Source organism: Hevea brasiliensis, chromosome 4, assembly GCF_030052815.1.
Source record: "Hevea brasiliensis isolate MT/VB/25A 57/8 chromosome 4, ASM3005281v1, whole genome shotgun sequence".
Taxonomy (NCBI): Eukaryota; Viridiplantae; Streptophyta; class Magnoliopsida; order Malpighiales; family Euphorbiaceae; genus Hevea; species Hevea brasiliensis.
This window is the reverse complement of record NC_079496.1, coordinates 110,888,791-110,910,942: the sequence shown is the minus strand read 5'-3', so window position 1 is coordinate 110,910,942 and position 22,152 is coordinate 110,888,791. Positions and strand designations below refer to the sequence as shown.

The following is a 22,152-nucleotide window of genomic DNA, read 5'->3' as shown; positions in this document are numbered from 1 at the left end:
TTTGGTCTTATTTGGATTTTCTCTACTATGGATAACAAAAAAAAACAAAAAACATCTCAACATCTAACAATAATAATAAATAAAAAAAAATTGAAAAAAATAAAATAAATCTAATAAATAAAAATAATAATAACTTGAACACTCCAAAGGTACTATAGTATATCTCCATATGCCATACACCCGGCATCTTCATGACTACATGAGAGCCACCACCGTAAGTGTAAATATTCCTCCACACATCATAAAAATAAAGGGATAAGTTCTAATTTAAAAGAAATCTCGAGCAAATCCCTTTTTCTATCTCAATTATTCTCTTTTATCTTATAATAAGTTTTCATTATTTTATTTTGTATTGAATTGATAACTTGATAGAGTGAGGTCCCATGATAGGAAAACCCTCCAACCTGTTAATATCCTTCTTTTTGTCTTGCAAGAGGATCTACCGACCTTGTGTTTATCAATCGATGTCAAAATTTAAATATATTCTTTTATATTATTATTATTATTATTATTATTATAATTATGGTAAAATAGAAACAATTTATATACTGAATGAGAATACTTTTAATTTAAAAATTAATTTTATGCACCATCAGAGGGATTTTAATCAAGTTATCTATTTTAAAAGCTAAAATTTATTTTAAAAAAATAATATAAAAAAAGTAGAAGTGAAATTTACTGTGTCAAAATTTTACTTTTTATAAAGTCCAGAATTTCAAGACTTCCAAAGAGCTATTAAATCAAAGTAACAGTAATAGCTTTTATAGTATTTTACAATTATTGGGAATTCAGATGGAGCTATCGTTCTTATCCTAAACTTTATTACAGGTCCCATCTCCCCAACATCCCGATAAGTAGAGAAGACAAGGACTCTATTCCTTGTTTCCTCCTTTGTCAAGATCGAGAGCAATCTTCATGACAACGACATCCAACGTGCCACGTGTGGCAATAAAACACGACACCGTGTCTACATGCCGCTTTAACGTTCCATTTCATACACCACCTCGTCTCTTCATATGTTTCAAATTACAATCTTGCCATTTTCTAACTAACAATTAACTAGCGTCCTACCTGTCAATCTCCCATTGGCCAAAGCAAACCAAATGGCCAGCTGACTCCGCTCGAGCGTAACGAAACGTGCAGAACTTTAAAAATAATAAAAAAAATTAACGTCTCTGGAAATTCAAAAAACAAGAGGCCGAGAACCAGCGTGTGCCATTTACGCCATTTGCGAGAAGAAACCCAGCTCCAGAGTGATTCTCTACTGTTCGTCTCTTCCCCTTCCTTTAATTTCTTCTCTCCAAGGCAGAGTTACTTTTTTGTTTTAAAGAGGAAAGATCGAATCAATGGCTGAGGAATTTGGCAAGTCCGTCGAGGATGGTCTCAAGCTCTCCAAGCGTTTATACTTCGGGAAGGACAGGGCCGTTACTCCTCCTAAGCCGCCGCTGTCCATGGAGAAGTCTTCAGAAATGTTACTCCCAATGGCACCCATGGTTTACGCGGTCATATCTGATCCGGCTATTGTGGATAACCCGGATATGCCTAGCTACCAGCCTCACGTGCACGGCCGGTGTGATCCGCCCGCGCTTATTCCGCTCCAGATGACCCGGATAGAACTCGAGGCTGATTCTTATTTGGATTCAGTTATTGTTCGCGTAAGTGGATCCTGGCGGGTTCATTGCGTTATGGGCAGCAAGAGCTGTGATTGCCGTATCGCGATTCCTATGGGCGAGCAGGTTTGTGTTTGAATGTTATAGATTTTCTCAAGGTTTTTTTGAGCTTATTTTCGATTTAAGATTCTAATTCATGAATTTTGGGTCATAATTGATTAACTGGGAAAAAAAATATTTTTCTACATTTGAGTATGGGTTTAGCATGGAAAATTCTTCAGCCATAAAGCCTCAGTCTGGAATTTGTAAAGGACTAATGAATAGAAAGAAGAGAGACTCTTAGCCTTAAAATGCTTTCAAGTACCTATCTCTGACCATTTAGATCACTCCTCTTCTCCTTCTTCCACTCTAAATGGACCATAAACAATGAGCCCTTGTTCCTGCTCCTGCCCGCTTTCTCGGAATGGTTCTCTTAAAGTCATAATGATAAAATTAGGTTTTTAGTGAAGACGTAAAGTATGCACGGATTTGTTACTTTATATCTGTTTGTTAAAGTGTTAGAATTTTGCTTTTTTTCCTTTTGTTCTCAAGCAATACATTATTTGGCTAACAGGGTTCAATTCTAGGTGTTGAGGTGGAAGTTCCTAGAATGTCGTATTCTACTGAACTGATTGCAATGGATGACAAAAAAGATATGGAAAAGGAAGGCCGGCCTGAAAATGGAGGCTTTTTGAAGCCTCATATATTTACCATGGCAATTCCAAAAGTAAGTACTCATTAGGACAGGGCAAACATTGATTTTCTCTTATGTGCTCTGACATGTTACACTTCTATTATAAAAGTTTCTATTTTAAATTATTTTCCCTTAAAACATCTTGTTTAATTGTTTATCTTTCAAGGTTGATGGGGGCTCCTCTCTTTCCATAAAAGTTAGTTGGATACAAAAATTGTTATACCGAAATGGAGAGTTCTCATTGATTGTGCCATTTAGTTTTCCGGAGTATGTCACTCCTCCTGTAAAGAAGCTACCAAAAAAAGAAAAGATACAATTGAATGTAAACTCTGGTAATGGAAAAGAAATTCTGTGCAAGACGACTAGTCATCCTTTGAAGGTGCATTTTGGATTAAGGTTCTTTGGCTTTGAATTATAATTATGATTGTGTTAATATCTGAATCTACTTTTGTTATTTTCCAGCAATTAAAACGTGAAGCAGGGAAGTTGGGTTTCTTGTATGAATCAGAAGTTCTCACTTGGACAGATATTGATTTCGCTATCTCATATTCTGTAAGACTCTTGTCCTTTTATCTGTTTTAGAGCACACTTATGCTTATCCAATAATGGCTTCCTGTTCTTGGTTTTAAATGTGCATATTGGAGATCTATGAGCATCTTTGGGAGTGGCAGTTTTATGTTGATGTGCACAGGACTTCTATAATTCTAGCATTTTATTGTCATATGTCTATAAGCATCTTTGAAGTGGCAGTTTTTTGTTGATGTGCACAGGACTTCTATAATTCTAGCATTTTATTTGCTTATTTAGGTCTCCTCAAGTCATATATATGGTGGTGTGATTTTGCAATCCCCATCTGTGCATGATGTTGACCAAAGAGAGATGTTCTCTGTCTATCTTTTCCCAGGAGATCAATCGAGTGGGAAGGTTAGTCTAGCATATGCTTTATCTGATATGCATTCTTTTTAATTTAACCATCTTTTTGTTGTATCTGTCCTTATCTTAATCAATCTTTTAGGTGTTCAGAAAAGAGATAGTATTTGTCGTTGATATAAGTAGAAGCATGGAAGGAAAGCCACTTGAGGGTACAAAGGATGTATTGTTTGGAGCCCTGACCAAACTTGATTTAAATGATTCATTCAATATTATAGCTTTTAATGGAGAGACTTATTTATTTTCTTCATCAATGGAGTTGGCGACTGCGGAAACAGTTGAAAAGGCTGTTGAGTGGATTAATCAAAACTTTATTGCAGGGGGCGGTACAAATATCTTGCTTCCCCTAAAGCAGGTAATTTCTCCTTTATGGATTTCTGATCTCTTGTAAATGTATCCAAATTTGTGTATTAAAAAAAATACATGATGGCAGTGGCTTGTAATAGACAAATACAAAACAGAAGACAGAAAATGTTAACATCCTGTTAGACAGCATCTAGATGGACCAAGTTTTAAAACAATTGATATCTTTCTGGTCTTATTCACCAATCACCACTTTAAAGAAAATCACTGAGCTTGCTTGACTTTCGGTGAATGGTGCTTTTGAACTTGTATTTTTTTTTGTGGCACTAATTTAGTGTAAAATGCATTTTTATACATTTTAAACCTGGTACTTCTTAATTTTAGCTTGTTTGCATTCACTGTAATCTGTTTTGACATCAACTTTATGTTGGAAATCACAATTGTTTGTAAACTTCCTCTACATTTTGAACTTCCTATCATATCAACTAACATAATATGAACTGAAAGATAAAAGTAAAGCAATCTTCAATTTGTGCTTTTTTCATGATTTAGGCACTGGAGATAGTATCAAATACTCATGGTTCGGTTCCTGTCATTTTTCTTGTCACTGATGGAGCTGTTGAAGATGAAAGACACATTTGTGAATTAGTGCAAAGTCATCTAACTGGCAAAGGATCAATATGTCCACGCATATACACTTTTGGCATAGGTAATGGCTTCTTTTATCTTGTGCTTGGAGGATTGGTATCATATGGCCATCTGCCAAAAAACTCGCTTCCTCTCTTCTCTATCCCTCTCTCTCTCTCTCTCTCTCTCTCTCTCTCTCTCTCTCTCTCCTTTTTCTTTCCCTATGGGAGTTGCAGGGAATGATTGGTGCCTTTTGGATTTCCTTTTGATGGTTCAGCTTGTTTGAAACATATTGCTATTTCTGCTAGCTTTTAATTATTTTCCTGAGAATTTCATGATAAGTTGTTTGTGATTCTTTTTTTCCTCCTTAAGTTTGGCTTGATGACATATTGCAGGTACATACTGTAATCATTATTTCCTGCGCATGCTTGCAATGATTAGCAGGGGGCAATATGACGCTGCGTATGATGTAGGTTAGTTCCATTCTTGGAAAAACTTTTTTCCCCTTCTCCTGGGAGCTTTCCATATAGTGGTGTAGAGTCCTCTGGTTTTCCATTTTAGTCTCATAATTAACATGAGATCCTGCAGCCCTAAGATTGTGGCTAGCTCCACATCTAGGCCTCTTTTTTGTTCTTAAACTTCTCTCTTTAAAATTTAAATTTTATTTTAATCTAAGTAAAGAAGTAGTCTTAGATAACATGGGATATGCACAAATATGCATTCTTCTTCCACTAATACTGCATAAATGATGCATTCTTCTTGTATTTACTACTTGTGATTGTAATTTTTGTTTGTTTATGGCCAGATTCAGTTCAATCTCAAATGCAAAAGTTGTTTGTCAAAGGTCTATCTACTGTTCTTGCAAACATAACGATTGATGCATTTAATGATCTTGATGATGTTGAGGTAAGATCTAGATGAGTTAATGTAGTTTTTTGGTTTAGCCTAATTAAGAAAGTGCAGTTGCCTCGCACTTTTGTTTATATATATATATATATATATATATTACAGAAAATTTGAACATGTTAATCTGCAATATGTGCTACATTGTAACCTACTTTTTCTCTGTTCTTTTCTTTTTGATTGTTTCTTATTCAGTTATCATAATTATCCTTGCTTAGATGTGGTAACCCTGCCTATTTATGTAGCCAATTTACCATTTGAACTGAATTTAATTATTTGATCTGAATCTGCAATCATATGGCAGGTGTACCCCTCCCGTATTCCAGACCTTTCATTTGAAAGCCTGTTAATTATTTCTGGGAGATATGGGGGAAACTTCCCGGAAACTGTTAAAGCTAAAGCTGTTTTAGGAGATTTGAGTAATTTTGTTGTAGACTTGAAGATACAAAAAGCAAAAGACATGCCTTTTGACAAGGTAAAGCACTAACTTGTGTGCTTGCTTTTCATTTGAATTATGCTTGATATTATTTATATTATACCACTATGTAGACCATGGTACATGTGGTGTTATTACATTGTTTCAATTGTGTAGTCATGGTGCATGGCTACTGCTGTCATACACCCTTGGTCTGCCAACGTCACAATTCTGTCTCCTGTTTGTCATATTTGGCTGAGTGATGGTGATCCATGCGTGATACCCATTTTATTTCTAGGCTTTGATTCGATAAGTTGCCTATGTTGCCCGTAAACTTATTTTATAGCATCTGATTATATCTACTTGTTTATCTTATATGTAATTACATAAAGAGTTTGTGTTGTGTTCATATATTCTCTGTCATTTATATTTATGGCCCTTCTTATCAATAAACTACAAATTCTGGTTTAGTTCAACGTTTTACTTATCTTCAATACGGATCTTTTGAGTAGTCCATTTCATACGCAAGTGTAAGAGCTTTACAGTTTTGATGTATACTCTCTCTTCAATAACAGATTTTTGCAAAGCAACAGATTGATCTACTCACAGCCCAGGCGTGGTTTTCAGAAAACAAACGGCTTGAAGAGAAGGTTTGTTGCTGGATTTCTTTCTTCTTCTAATGTCAGTTCTGAAGTGTACATGCTTTGACTGACAACATATAATTGGTGATCCTGACCGTTTTCACTTTATTCATAAGCTTCATCTGATATTTATCATTTTGCTGATTATCTGAAAGATTATCGCAGGCCCAGCTCTTAGGAATGCCTTAACAGTTCTTGTTTAGGTCTGCTAGTCTTTATGCTTAGACTAGGAGCATCGCTGAACATGTCTACTTATCATGACTAAGTTTCCATTTCCTAGATTCAGGAATTTGCTGATGTTATTTCCTCTTACTGATAGGTTGCCAAAATGAGCATGCAAACAGGTGTTGTGTCCGAATATACTCTTCTGGCATTACTTGAGACTCAGAAAGGAAATCAAGCCACGGAATCACCTAGAACACATAAGGTAAGTATTGGCCCTTTCAAATATATTTGCTGCATTTGTTTGTCTTACAAATTGCAGACAGGTCCTTGTAAATTGCCAACAATGGGTCCGACTACCTTAAGAGATCATGTCATTTTTTACCTATCTTTGTGTTCTTTCTATAATTTTTTGCATGCCGCATAGGCATCAAAATTAAGACATTATGATGACTGTTCTTTTGAAATTTGGGTAAACAGTTATCACACAAGACTGATTCTTTAAAAGTGGATTCTCAAGGCTGCAGAAGAATATTGCTACCAAACCTTTGTGTTGGCTTTGGCAATTTGACAGCAACAGCTGAAAACATTCCTCCTGGAGCAGAAGAAACAAAGTTGCCAGAGGCAGCTGAAATCATCATCAGGGCAGCTTCAAATTGTTGTGGAAGTATGTGTAATAGATGCTGTTGTATGTGCTGCATCCAGTGTTGCTCCAAGATGAATGACCAATGTGCAATAGCATTAACGCAGCTCTGCACTGCTCTTGCGTGTTTTGGGTGCCTAGAGTGTTGTTCACAACTGTGTTGCTGTGGAAACGAAGGGAGCTAACAACTTGATCTCAAATATTTTTATTAAACAGTGTATATTTGGCGGTGTATATTTGATATATACGGTATATGGTAGAGATTTGTTTAAAGCATTCATTCTTCCCCCCAAACGGCTTATTGTACTCCATTGTAAGTATTTGATAACTGTTACTGCTCAGTCCTATTGTTATGTAGGGATGGCTGCAAGGTTCCAGAGTGAGTTATCAGTTGATGTTACAAAAATTATGCAGAAGAATTCCTCATCTTCCAACAAGACATCATTGGTGTTGGAGAGCTCAAAAACAAAACTAAAGAACAAAAAATGAGAATTAAAGTTCTGCAGAATGTAAAATGTGCAGTAGGAAAACAAGGAAGAAAGAGTGGATTCTTGGCTTTTACAAAGACATTGCAAGAACTTAAAAATAAAATAATAAAAAGAGAAAAGTGGAGGAAAATAAACTCAAATTTCTTTGATAAAGAAACAGAGGATACACAAACAAACAGACTTTTTTCTTCTTCTTTTTTTTTTCTCAATTTCTTAGCTCTTCAACTCTCATAGCTTTTACATTCTCTCTGCACTATCATTCCAGCTGCAATCTCTTCTTTTTTATGGAGAAAGATTGCTTGCTTTAGTCAACATATGGCCATACTTAAGTATGGCTATGTTTCTTTTCCCTGTATACAAGAATTTCATCTAATCTCTATCCAAAATTTCATTATCTTCCAACAATTCGAACTATGGGGCTTGAAAACATCTGCATTAAAATGATCATAGCTGGTATTTCTTTTCAATATAAAATATGAGAACAGGCAGCTTAACTAAACTACTAGTCAGGAAGGACAAAAGAGCATCAAAGAAGTGCACATCCATAGCACCACTTGAATTTCCCACCACAATAAACACCAAAGAGCTCCAACAAGAATGCCAAGAATTTTCCAGAGTCTTGAGAATCATTCTGAACTAACAGGAAGCCATTAGAATCCAAATAAAAAAGTCAGGAAAAAAAATTAATGTAAGTGGAAAGTTGATGGCTTTAGCTTACATATTGTACGAGACCAAATTCTTTTGCCATGAAGACATCCCTTCCAATAGCATATGGCCGGCAGAAAAAGTTGATAAAAGACCTTTGGCATAGAACTTGATTCTCATCTGATCCTTCTAGCAAAGGCTGGTTGAGCCATTTTTGTGTTTCATTTTCAAGAAGTTCTATAACTCTCTTTTCTCCACCTACCACAGCAATCTTCTCCAAATAATATAACAGAGACACAAATCAATATGTAAAGTTTCAATAGAGAATTTGAGTCTCAAGAATCTGAAGGTTCAATTAAAGTGTTGAATCTAAAGATTAAATTCCATAGTTTCTTGAATTTGTTAACTTCTATCTATGCAAGTGTTTGAATTGCATTATATTCTCGAAGGTACATTAAGAGTTAAGACACACACAATGGCACCATCGCATTTCAGCAGAGAAGATAGTGGAAAGAGAGATTATCAGTCTTGTGGACAACCCATATGAAGAGATTGCCACATTGAGCTTGCAAGAAAATGTAAATACAAAAGAAAACGAAACTTAAAAGTATACAAGAGATAGGGCCTTACTGACTCGGTAGCATAGACAGGAACCATGAAAATAATTACGACGATCCACTTTTGTTCCCGGAAATAGTGAATTCAAGATTGAAATGAGGATCCAATTTAATCTATGAATCATGAAATTTCCTATTACTAATTAGTAATTACATGGAAAAAGAAAGAACAAAGAGGATCATTTGGGCTCATTAATAAAGGTGCAACTTCCAAATGGGTGAAGAACAAACCGCAGGATTGGTGAATGATCTAAGATGCTAGAAAATGAGGAAAATAGAGAGCATTACTACTGAAATTGCAAAGAATCCTCCAATAATAACAACTGGTTGGTGCAAATTCACACAGGTATCTTTACAGGCTGCGACATCAGCTGTTGCCACTAATTTATCTGTGCCAATCTCTAAAACTATTTTTACTTGATAAAAACCTGAAACATGATAAGCAGATGTTATAAATTGTAATTACCCAATTTGGCAATCTTCAGTTTCTTGACACTAATAAGTCTTTTAATTGATGTCTCCTGTGATCAGTATTGATGCCAAATCAGCCGGTAACACAAAAAAGATAGATGAGGTTAGAGGCCTATTGGCCGATTACTCTGATGCTCAAATTAAAGTTTGATTGAGATGAGGATTTTAAATGATAGAGTGAATTCAGTTGAGATTTTTAGCAAAGTGTACCTAATTAATGTCATACTTATAAATTGAAGACCAAAGAGCCATTGTAGCTGGTTGCAAAAATCTCGACATGCTCGGCTGTTACCAATAAGCTTTCTTTGTTGATTGGTTCCATTAATGCTACCCTTATGTTTGCTTGGTTCCAACTTGTTCAAACTTTTGACGTTGGGATTGATAGAGTATATCCACACACAATTTTAGTTCCACTTGCATTCTATACTGCCGAGAGCTCACATTGTATCAGAGTGCCTCAACATTGCCTAATAGCATCATGTCAAATGCCATGGTGCTTGCATCTAATCAAACCTCTTATCTCTCTTTGTTGAATCCATCCCAATTTCTACCCATTAGACTTACATCTTGCAATTATCTCTTATGGCATGCACAAATCATACTTTTGCTTCACAGTCATAATTTGGCCAAACATATATCCTCTACCGCAAATCCACCAGCTCAAATACGTGATATGGTACTGCTAATCCACAATACAGTGTTTGATTTCGTAAGGATCAACTTGTCCTAAGTTGGTTTTTTTGTTCAATTTTTGAAAACCTCTTACCGCAGATTATTGGAATGCAAACAGCCAAAGAAGCATGGAATAAATTAGCTATAATTTTTTCTTCTTGTTCTCATATTCAAATTCAACAATTGCGAAAGCAATTGAAACACTTATCAAAAGGCTCAGATTTTATTGATGTTTATATGAAGAAGGTGATGCATATATTTTGCATAGTCATTTAGGTCTAATTTCATAGCCATTTTATTTTATTATTAGTTATTTTTAGCTAATTTCATTAGTTATTTAGTAGGTTTTTTTCATAATTGTCAATTTTGGATTAATTTGTAATTTTTACTTTGTTTTGTAGGAAAAATGGTGTTTTTGAAGGACTGAAGAGAAATTTTGCCATTGAGGAGTGACTTCTACAGCCAAAGATGTCAAAAACAAGTTTTCAAGCTGAAATATGCATTGAACAAATTGTGCATAACTTGCCGCATAAGCTATGCAGATCTGCATAAGGAGAAAAATCACTGTTCCAATACCTGCCGAAATGTGCATAAGGAGACTGCATAGCTTATGCACATTCACGCCTCCCTTATGCACTCTCACGGAATTGTGCATAACCTATGCACCAAGTTATGCAGTTTTGCATAAGTGAACCAGAACTAAAAGCGCATAAGGGTCGCATAACTTATGCGATCCCATAAAGGTTTGATTAATGAGTGAGTAAGATTCCCTCAGAAAATTCCTCCTAGAACACACCATTTTAGGGCTCCATGTCAGAAAATGCTATAAATAGTCTCATTTCCCATTTTAGAAAGGGAGGAGACAAGGAGCAGAAAAGGAAAGGAGAGGAGAGGCAGAATTTGAAGAGTCACTTTCACCTTCCACACCATTTTCAACCAAGATTTGCAAATTTCTTTCTTTCCTTACATTTTTTCTATATTTCTAGTGTTTAATTTCTTATTCCTTAGCTTAGATTAAAGCTTTATTTCCAATTAAACTCAATATATCTTGTAAGCATTATGGATAGTGAGTAGTTTTACCTTTGATTCTGGAGTAAGGATTGTAATATTTGAGATATTTTGTGGATTTTGATTGGGTAATCCATATTTTGTGATCTTAATGAGTTTTATTCATTTCTTGTATGCTTAATGACATGCTTAGTGTAGGATCCTATTAAGTAATGTTCTTAATCCATGGTTGAAGCACCGAAAGGAGAAGGCCTTGTGATAGATAATCAAGAAATTAGACTTAATTAACTTAGACCTAGAAATAGGCTAAGGATTAAGAGGATTCACAGATTAATTAAAGAACTTAATGGGTCTTAATTAATTCTAAGTCCACGAAAGTAGGATTAGATTGATTAAGGCACTCTTTGTCTCACTCGAAAGGGAATTCAAAGGATTTAAGAATTAATCTCCTTCAAACCCATAAGTTTCATAAAATTGGATAACCAATTTAAAATCCCAAAATAGCTCGAATATGAAATCCCGAACTCCGGAATCGCCTTTTTATTATTGCTAATTTTCAATTGAATTTAATTGCTTGCCATTTTAATTCTTGCCATATTTGAACTTGCTCATTTCAATTTGATGCAATTTTAGTTTAATTAATACATTGTTAGATAGATTATTAATTAGATTATTAATTTTGCACATATAGATTTCATACTCCAATACCCATTCAATCTATTATTTTAATTTTGAAATTAGTTCGATTTAGTCAACTTTTTTATCAAAAATTCAATCATTAACTCAACTCCTCGTGGGAACGATATCTTTACTGTATTACTTGTACGACCCGTGCACTTGTGGTTGGGCCACATCAAGTTTTTGGCGCCGTTGCCGGGGAGTTGTTTGTTTAAGATTGAATTCTTGATTATTTTAGTTGTTTTTAGTTTTATTTTGTTATCTTTTCATTTTGTGTTTGTTTGTTCTTTTTCAGGTACTTTTAATCTTTTATGAGAAGAGCTAGAAGCACAAGTGACACATCCTTATTGTTCAATCCTGAAATTGAGAAATTTTGTAAAGCCAACAAGAAAGAAACCAGAAAAAGGAAAGAAGCCTTGAGAGAAACTGAATTAGAAGAAGTCATGGCTGATGAAAGAATGAGAATTGGTGTTAATGCTGGAAATGATCGAAACAATGAAAATGCAGCCCAAGGTGAAGAGGTTGTTAATGCTAATGTGCCTAGGGGAAGTATGATGGATCATGCTTTTCCTCGTTTTGATGACTTGAGAGAGAGCATAGCAAGACCAAGAATTGATGCAAATAGTTACAAGATGGATTTTGGAGTTCTTCAAATGATTCAGAATTCTCAATTTGGAGGACATCCTTCTGAAAATCCACACACACATCTGAAGAAGTTTGCTATGATTTGTGACATGCAAAAACAACCTGGAGTGTCTGATGATGCAGCAAGATTGAAGTTATTCCCATTCTCTTTGAAAGATAGAGCATTGGATTGGCTTGATTCTTTACCTCACAACTCCATCACAAATTGGGAGCAACTCACCGATGCATTTCTTGCACAATATTTTCCACCTGGAAAAACTCAAGAATTGAGGAATCAAATGACAGCTTTCAGACCAAGAGAAGATGAAACTCTCTATGAGTCATGGATGAGATGGAAGGAATTAGAGAGACAATGCCCACATTATGCCATTCCGAAATGGATGATAAACCAGAATTTTTACACAAATGTTACTCCTGCAATCAGAGGGATAATTGATGCTCAAACAGGAGGAGAATTTATTATAAAGCATGAAGATGAAGCTTATGAGCTATTGGAGAAAATTGCAAAGAATACTCATCTTTGGAGTAGTCCAAGAGGACCAGCTCCAACTCAAAAAAGGCAAGTTGCTGGAATGTATGATCTTGATCCGTTCAACATGATTAATGCAAAGTTCGATGCACTTACAAATGTTTTGGCTAAGAAGATAGAAGATTTGAGTATGTTGGTTAGTTCATCATCATCATCTGGAAGTTCACAACAAGTGGCTTATGCAGAGGGAACTACCAGCTGTGGAGTAGACTATGGAGAGCAAGCAGCATATGTTGGTAATTATGGAAATAAGCAAATGGGGAATCCTTATTCTCAAACTTATAATCCAACTTGGAGGAATCATCCCAACTTTTCATGGGGAAATCAGCAAAATCAAGTCCCAAATCAGAATTTTCAACCACAACAGCAACAAGGAATTCCATATCAACAAAATAGCAACCATTGCCTAATTTTCAGCAGAAAAATATGAATCCTCCACCAAAACAGCAAGAACAAAGTTCCACCACTGAAGCTTTATTACAACAGATTCTTGCCAACCAAAATAAGCATGATGAGGAGATGAGAGAGATGAAAGCAAGGTTAGAACAGATGCAAACACATAACAGAATGCTGGAAAATCAGATTGCACAACAAGCATCTTCCTCAGGTACTAAGTCTTTTGGTAAGCTTCCAAGTCAACCAGAAAACCCAAGAGAGCAGTGTCAAGCTATTACTTTAAGAAGTGGGAAAGTTGTAAATAATGAGAAAAGTGAAAATAGCGAGAAGAGAGAAAATGAGAAAGAAACTGATGAGGGTGAAAAACAAGAAAGTGAAAAACAAGAGAGTGCAGAAAAATGTAAAGAGAAAATTGAAAAGAAGGAAGAGAAGTATATACCTCCTGAGCCCTACAAGCCACAGCTTCCCTTTCCACAAAGATTTCACAAAGCCAAGCTTGATAAGCAATTTGGAAAGTTTTTAGAGGTTTTGAAGAAGCTATACATAAATGTGCCTTTTGTTGATGCTCTTTCACAAATGCCCTCTTATGCAAAATTCTTAAAAGAGATTCTCTCAAATAAGAGGAGACTTGAAGACCATGAAACTGTAGCTTTGACAGAAGAATGTAGTGCTATCCTCCAAAGGAAACTTCCTCCAAAGCTCAAAGATCCAGGAAGTTTTTCAATTCCATGCCACATTGGGGAATCATGTTCTATAAAAGCTTTATGTGATTTAGGGGCTAGTGTTAGCCTTATGCCCCTCTCTATTTATGAGAAGCTCAATATGGGAGATCTTAAACCAACCCACATTTCTCTTCAGTTAGCTGACAGATCAATTAAGTATCCTGAAGGAATTTTGGAGAATGTGCCTCTAAAGGTTGGGAAGTTCTATATACCTGTTGACTTTGTCATCTTGGACATGGAGGAGGATTCTAATATTCCAATTATCTTGGGAAGGCCTTTCCTGGCTACAGCTGGTGCTTTGATTGACGTGAAAGGAGAAAAATTGACTCTTAGAGTTGGTGAAGAGCAATTGGTTTTCAATATTAATAACACTATGAAGAAGCATCATTCTGAAGCTGATACTTGCTTGAGAGTTGATATCATTGATGAGCTGGTTAAAGAACACTTCAGAAAAAGATATCCGGAAGATCCACTTGAAAATTGTTTGGTTCATGGAGGAGGCATAGACTATGACAATCCTCATGTGGCTGCATATGCTCAACATCTAGAGGGAAGTCCACCATTCATTTCTGCTCCAGTCTTTCAACTCACACAAAAGGAAAAAGTAGAATCTAAGCAATCATCATTCAAGGAAGAAGATGCACCTAAGGTAGAACTTAAGCAACTTCCTTCTCAGCTCAGGTATGAATTTCTTGGCACTAATAACACTTATCCAGTAATTGTAAATGCAAACTTGAGTACTTTAGAGGCTGATAAGTTGTTAAGAGTGTTGAGGCAATTCAGGAAAGTTTTAGGATACACCATAGATGACATTAAGGGAATAAGCCCACACTTTTGCATGCACAGAATCAGTTTGGAAGAAAATTGTAAGCCATCTATTGAACATCAGAGAAGGTTGAACCCAAATATGAAAGAAGTTGTTAAAAAGGAAATTTTGAAGTTGCTTGATGCAGGGATCATATATCCCATCTCAGACAGTACTTGGGTGAGCCCAGTACATGTTGTCCCAAAAAAGGGTGGAATGACAGTTGTCAAAAATGAAAATAATGAATTAATTCCCACTAGAACAGTGACTAGTTGGCGAATGTGCATAAATTACAGAAAACTAAATGTTGCCACTAGAAAAGATCATTTTCCACTTCCCTTCATTGATCAGATGTTAGAAAGATTGGCTAGGCATTCTTACTTTTGCTATTTAGATGGATACTCAGGTTTTTTCCAAATCCCTATCCATCCAAATGATCAAGAGAAAACCACTTTCACTTGTCCATATGGAACCTTTGCTTATAGAAGGATGCCATTTGGGTTGTGTAATGCACCAGCCACTTTTCAAAGGTGCATGATGGCAATCTTCTCAGATTTCATTGAAGACATAATGGAGGTTTTTATGGATGATTTTTCTGTTTATGGATCTTCATTTGACATATGCTTGGCTAACCTTTCTAAAGTTTTGTAGCGATGTGCAGATACTAACCTTGTGTTAAACTGGGAAAAATGTCATTTCATGGTTCAGGAAGGGATAGTGCTTGGACATTTGGTATCTAACAGAGGAATAGAGGTTGATAAAGCCAAGGTTGAAGTGATAGAGAAGATGGCTCCTCCTACCAATGTCAAGGGAATTCGAAGTTTTCTAGGACATGCCGGGTTCTACATACGCTTTATCAAGGATTTTTCTAAAATAGCTAAACCTTTGTCTAATTTGTTAAGTAATGACACACCATTTGTATTTGACCAAGAGTGTTTGGATGCCTTTTGCAGGTTGAAGCAAGCTCTTATCACTGCACCAATCATGCAACCACCTGATTGGAGCCTACCTTTTGAAATCAACTATGCAATTGGGGCTGTTCTTGGTCAAAGAAAGGACAAAAAGGCTTATGCTATTTATTATGCTAGTAGAACACTGGATGAGGCTCAAACAAATTATGCAACAACTGAAAAGGAATTTCTAGCAATTATCTTTGCATTGGAAAAGTTCAGACATTACATTTTTGACTCAAAGGTGGTTATATTTTCAGATCATGCAGCCATCAGGTATTTACTCCGTAAAAAGGAGGCTAAGCCTAGGCTCATTAGGTGGATTCTGATGCTACAAGAGTTTGACTTGGAGATTAGAGATAAGAAGGGAGCTGAAAATGTAGTTGCTGATAATCTTAGTAGGCTGAAATTGGATGATGAAGAATTGGATGAAATCCCTATTGATGAGTTTTTCTTGGATGAACAACTTTTCTCTCTTGTTGCTAAATTACCTTGGTATGCAGACTTTGTGAATTATCTATCTTGTGGAGTCTTACCTCTAGGAATGACATGGCAACAAAAGAAAAAGTTTTTGCATGAGGTGAAATTTTATAGATGGGATGATCCTTTACTCTTTAAGAGATGCTGTGATGGTCTAATTAGAAGATGTATTCCTGATGAGGAGACACAGAGTATTATGTATCATTGCCATGCTTCTGATTATGGAGGACATTTTGGAATCTCTAAAACAGCTAGTAAAATTTTGCAAGCTGGTTTCTTTTGGCCAAATATTTTTAAGAATGTGAGGAAATTTGTGTTGGATTGTGATAAATGTCAAAGGAGTGGAAATTTGTCAAAAAGAGATCAAATGCCCCTAAATAATATTCTTGAAGTGGAATTATTTGATGTTTGGGGAATAGATTTTATGGGGCCATTTCCTCCTTCATATGGTAATAAATACATCCTAGTTGGAGTTGACTATGTGTCAAAGTGGGTGGAAGCTATTGCAACTCCAACTAATGATGCTAGAGTGGTAGTGAAATTCTTGAAGAAATTTGTCTTGAGCAGATTTGGAGCCCCTAGGGCTGTAATTAGTGATGGGGGTTCCCATTTTTGTAATAAGCAATTTGAGAGCTTAATGAGGAAGTATGGTGTAGTACATAAGATAGCTACCCCATACCACCCTCAAACTTCAGGACAAGTTGAAATTTCTAACAGAGAGCTCAAGCATATTTTGGAGAAAACAGTGAACAATTCTCGGAAAGATTGGTCTATCAAACTAGATGATGCTTTATGGGCATATAGGACAGCTTACAAAACCCCTATAGGAACTACTCCCTTTAGGTTGGTGTATGGTAAGTCTTGTCATTTACCTGTGGAGCTAGAACATAGAGCATATTGGGCCATTCAGACCTTGAATTTTAATCTTAAGCAAGCTGGTGAGAAAAGACTATTGCAACTTAATGAGCTTGAAGAACTCAGGATGGATGCTTATGAAAGTGCCCGTATTTACAAAGAAATAACCAAAGTATGGCATGATAAGCATCTTAGGAAAAAGGAATTCAAAGAAGGTGATTCAGTTTTATTGTTCAACTCAAGATTGAAATTGTTCCCTGGAAAACTTAAATCAAGGTGGACTGGTCCATATAGAGTTTCTAAGGTTTTCCCTTATGGAGCAATTGAAATTTGGAGTGAAAAATCTGGGAATTTTAAAGTCAATGGGCATAGATTGAAACATTACATAACTGGAGACCCGATAAAGGGAGCAAGCTGTTACAAGCTCTCCAATCCCTCACCTCTTTTTCAGTGAAATTCATGAAGAGTCCAGCTAAGGACTATAAATTAGCCCTCTTGGGAGGCATCCCAAGTCCTTTTATTTTTATTTTGCTGATTTACTTTCATTTTCATTGCTTTTGTTTTTATCTTGAATCTCTCCAAATTCAATTTTTGACATTGATGAATCTTGTCCCTTGTAGATGTATTTCAATGGAGGAAGGTTGGTGAACTGCTAGGGAGTGATTCTTAACTTGAAAATTTTGTCCTTTAAACTCCCCCAAAAACTGATTGTTTTTTTTGCTGCATAACCTGTGCAGGAGCTGCTATGTAACACCCCGTTTGCATAGCCTGGTAGATTTCACTGTTCCGGTGACCGGTGTCGGTCCGGACAATTAAGGAGATTAGATTCACATTTAAGACAACTTGAGAAGCCATAAACACAAATAATTAGTAATGTTTAATTAGTTAACTATAAATAAGAAAAACAGAACATAAGAAGTTAAACGAGCCGAGAATCACAGCGATGAGTGACCTCCTCGGGAACGATTGCGAAGTCGTTTTAAACTCAAATTTCGAACCGTAAAAAGTAACGCTGCGGTCCTTAGGACCCTTATGAACACAGTGGAAAAGAGAAAATCACAAAAAAGAACTATTAAGCCAATCAAATAATTAGGTCAGGGAGCCGGAAGAAATATTGGATTATTTGCAAACCGGGATGAACCGGCGAGGGGTAATTTGGTCAATTGACCCCGAGAGCTGACTCCTGACCTAACTGTTAAATAAAATCGGAGAAAAGAAAGTTTCGGAATCGATAATTAAATTAAAAAACTAATAGAAAAATAAATAGAAAAAAAAAATGAAAAAAAGAGAAAAGGAAAGAGGTTGGAAAAGTCAAAAGTTATGACATCATGCATGATGTCATAACTAAATTAATAAATTGAATTAATTAATTTGGATTTAGGGGTCTTCCATAAGTAAAAAACGTGTAAAGGAAAACAAAGAAAAAAAATTAGGATTTTCTTCTTCTTCACCTCTCTCTTTGCTACCCCATTTTCCCCAAAATCCTCCATGAATGGTTCTTCAATTAAGCTTACATTTAAGCTAAATTTTCTTCACTTAACCTTCTTAACTTCCTTAAATACCTCACTAGAACCTTTAATCTCAACTTAAGCACAAGAAAGAGAGAGGAAAGAAAGAGAACAATTGAAGGCTTGGCATTTAAATTGAGGTTAGTATGCTAAACTCTTTAATTATCCATTCAAATCCATGTTTAGGTAATTAAGTGATCTTAGAACTTGATTTAAATGAAACAAACATGGGAGAAGGACCAAACTGAAATTCTGGCAGCTTGAGAGGAGTATGATTTACATGAATTTGATGCATTAGAATGAGTTTAAAAGCTTTGATTAGTTGAATGGTTAAGGTTAGGTGCACTAGTTGTGATTAAATGCATGAGATGGAAGAGCTAGGGTTTGAATGTTAGGGTTTTGAGGCAAAAATTTGGAGAAGTGCATAAATGGAGTGTTGGACCTATTGTGAAGTGAAATAATGGTCAATTATGACCAAATAAGTTGTGTGGGAATGGTAGAAAATTAAGCCAAATTCGTAGGTCAATGGTCATGCTGCTGGCAGCATGACCAAACCTACTTTGAAGGACCAAAACTCAAATTTTACAAGCCTAATGGATATGCCACCAATTGGAGATGAAAATAGACATAAAAGAGCACAATTTTCATTAAGGAACCATGGCCAAAAACTGACCAAAACTTGGTGAAACAATTGACCAAAGTGAATTGATAGCAGGCTGCCCCTGCACCAAACTGACCAAATGAACAGTAACTGTTCATTTGGTCATAACTCGAGCTAGGTAGATCAAATTGATCTGAAATTTTAACCGTAATTAGATAAGATATAGATCTAAAACTTTCATGAAGGACACCAATCCAAATTATGTCATTAACCTAATCAAATCATTGAGCAAAGTGAAATTTACTGTACTGAGATTTCCAGAATTTCCATTTGAGCAGCAATGTTTGGATGGCTATAACTCCCTCTAGAAAACTCGGATTTAGGCGATTCTTGAACCGATGGAAACCTAAGACATAGTAGAACATTTCATATGAAGAAAGTTAGACCAAATTATGAACTTAACTTAATCAAATTACTGACCAAAGTTGGACCAAAATCTGCCAGAACCCAAAAATGCAGTATGAACAGTGCACGTGAACAGTAAACTTATTTTGGCCATAACTTGAGCTACAAAACTCCGATTGAGGTGATCCAAAAATGAGAATACACTTAAGACAATAAGGAACATTTTCTATGAAGGAAGTTTTGTCAAATTCCAACAGTAGACCGACCAATGAAACAGTGCAACTTCGGAGAACCAAAACGAAAATTGGCAATTTTGCCAAAATGACCTAAGCTTTAAACAAATGACCAAAACCAACAAGTTTGGTGACCAAAATGTGGTATGTGGGTGAAGTTGGAGTTCCCATACCTATTAAGCCTTAGAAAGTCAATAATTTGACTTGAATAGTGCAGTGAATAGTAACCCGAAACACAAAAATTTCGAGAACGTCGAATTTAACACGTTAGAGCTAGGTAAATGTGAAGTTAAGTTTATTTTGGATTTATTTTAAGTTTTAGTACTGAAACATTGGAAAATTTCGTGTTTCAGTGGAAAAAAATACCGGGACAGAACCCGAGGAGTCGAGTCAAGGCCAACAGGCGACTCGTTTGAGGTTTGTGCACAACATATACTTTTATAATCATCTTTTGCATAATGCTTTGAATAATGTGAAATATTGGATTATAGCATTTTTATGATGTTTGATTTAAATTGTGAAAGTTATTGTGTATATTTGAAATGACAATGTTTAGCAAATTGTTAAGATAAGTTTTGAAACCACAGTGTCATGACCATATATTTGAACACCTCACTAGCACGACTAGTGGGGGTAATTAGTTTCGAATTTTGATTCCTTCTCTGGAGAAGTGTTGAGGTGTGCCAGTAGAAGAGGATGTGAATGGATATCCATATATTTGAGCTAGCTAGCCTGTGATATGATTTCTCTTTAGCCTCTGGCTATTGAGATTCATGTGATTTCTCTTTAGCCTCTGGCTATTGAGATTCTATTTGTTTCGAATGGCGTGATCTAACTGTGGGTTTTATGAAATGTGTTTTGATACTTTGAAATGAACTTGGTTTACATGTAAAATCTCACAATGCATGATTGTATTTAATTTTCATGTTTAGCCAAATTTTTGAATGAATGTGCTTTAAGCTTTGCATAAAGATTATTTTAGTATATTGTGCACCACTGAGTCCTAGTACTTAGCGATAGCTTTTATTGCTGTCGCAGATACAGAGACTAGAGGAGCAGCAGACTGAGCTGCTGAAGTGTGTGAAGTCATAAGCTTGAAGCCTTTGGGTATAATTTATACCCTAACTGTAAATACTTCTTTTGATGTATATATTGCACATAAATGTATGGACATATAAAAATGGGTCTTGAGCAGCTTGTACACAAATTTGTATGAAGTTTGTAATAAAGTTTAGTTTGTGTTTCTTTTGATATAAATTTGTAAGGTTGTGTATAAATTATTTTGTTTTTAATGAAATATGAATGATATTGATTGACAGTATTTTGAGAAATTGATTGAGTTTGATTGTGAAACCGAAGTAGTGGTTGAGAAAAACTTTTAGAAGTGCTTTTACAGTATTCAAGAACGGTTTTCTCAAAATACAGAGAAACTCACAAAATTTTTATAAGATTTGCGGAAAACTAAAATGGCCAAAAATATTAATTAGTTTTAATTTCAACTAAATGTTTTAAATACTTATTAGAAATGCTCACCACTTGTCAAAGATAAGAAAATTGTTTTAAAATCCCTTGTAGGGTACTTAATGAGTTATCGGTAGGTGAAGTTCGGTAGTTCATTAGGTATTCTACGGGATCATGTTATGCCTTACAGAGGGGTAAGGTGTGACATGCTATCTGGTTTATGCAGAGGAAAAATGAAATCTGCAGCAAGGAAAGGTCTGCAGCAGATGGATTATGTCCTTGGGTTGCTACCTGGTTTATGCAGAGCAAAAAAATGACATTCTGCAGCAAAGAGGGTGTCTGCAGCAGATTACTTAAGTTCTTGGTGAGGTTGGGTGTGTAACTTTTTAATATTTGTGCTTATAATGTTAATATGGTGGTAAGTGAGTCATTTTTGCAGTTTTGAGCTTATTTGGGTTGTGGGATTCAAGGTAGGTATGCTGCATTTTCTTGGCAAAACTTGGAGAGTTCATTTCATCATTTGTGAATAGATACAACTTTATGCAGATTTTATTGAGTTTTAATGTGCTAAATGTTGATTTGCAGAATTTGAGTCAAAATGGCATGGTTCTAAAAGGTCTTTTATGTAGGATCCATTTCTACATGCTTGTGTGATGCATTTTTGATGAACTTTGTATATATTGATGTGTTTTTGGTGAAAATTTCTCATGGTTTATGCTTCATAGAATTATATTTCCTAATTCTAGAGTATTTTTCACACTTGCAATTCATGTTCCATTGCAATCTTAATCTTGTTGAATTGTGCATAAGCAACTGCATAGCTTATGCAATCCTGCATAACCACAATTCTTGCCATTTTTCACCTTTATTGCAAGTGCATAAGGAGAGTGCATAGCTTATGCAACTCTGCATAGCCTAATTTTCTCAAATTCATATCTTTCGAAACCTGCATAAGCAGAGTGCATGACTTATGCACATTTGCATAACTTCAAATTCTTCATTTTCTCTCTCTGCCG

The 22,152-nt window shown here is 35.6% G+C and overlaps 1 protein-coding gene and 1 non-coding gene across 3 annotated transcripts; one reads left to right on the top strand and one right to left on the bottom strand.

The window, feature by feature from the left end:
* Positions 1-1,182: 1,182 nt before the first annotated feature.
* On the top strand, positions 1,183-7,393 carry LOC110632520 (uncharacterized). Of its 2 annotated transcripts, none has more exons than XM_021780781.2 (13): positions 1,183-1,736; positions 2,224-2,376; positions 2,510-2,722; positions 2,806-2,895; positions 3,151-3,267; positions 3,359-3,628; positions 4,129-4,285; positions 4,599-4,676; positions 5,009-5,109; positions 5,411-5,581; positions 6,097-6,171; positions 6,482-6,589; positions 6,805-7,393. In XM_021780781.2, the coding sequence occupies exons 1-13, from the start codon at positions 1,347-1,349 to the stop codon at positions 7,150-7,152; spliced, it is 2,271 nt and encodes a 756-aa protein (XP_021636473.2). In that variant the 5' UTR covers positions 1,183-1,346; the 3' UTR covers positions 7,153-7,393. The 2 variants fall into 2 exon arrangements, with proteins under 2 accessions (XP_021636473.2, XP_021636474.2); XM_021780782.2 differs by having other exon boundaries at positions 1,593-1,736; positions 2,237-2,376.
* Positions 7,394-12,454: 5,061 nt separating this feature from the next.
* On the bottom strand, positions 12,455-12,561 carry LOC131179689 (small nucleolar RNA R71). The gene has a single exon (XR_009148576.1). It is a non-coding gene; the product is annotated as a small nucleolar RNA R71 (small nucleolar RNA).
* Positions 12,562-22,152: the final 9,591 nt, after the last annotated feature.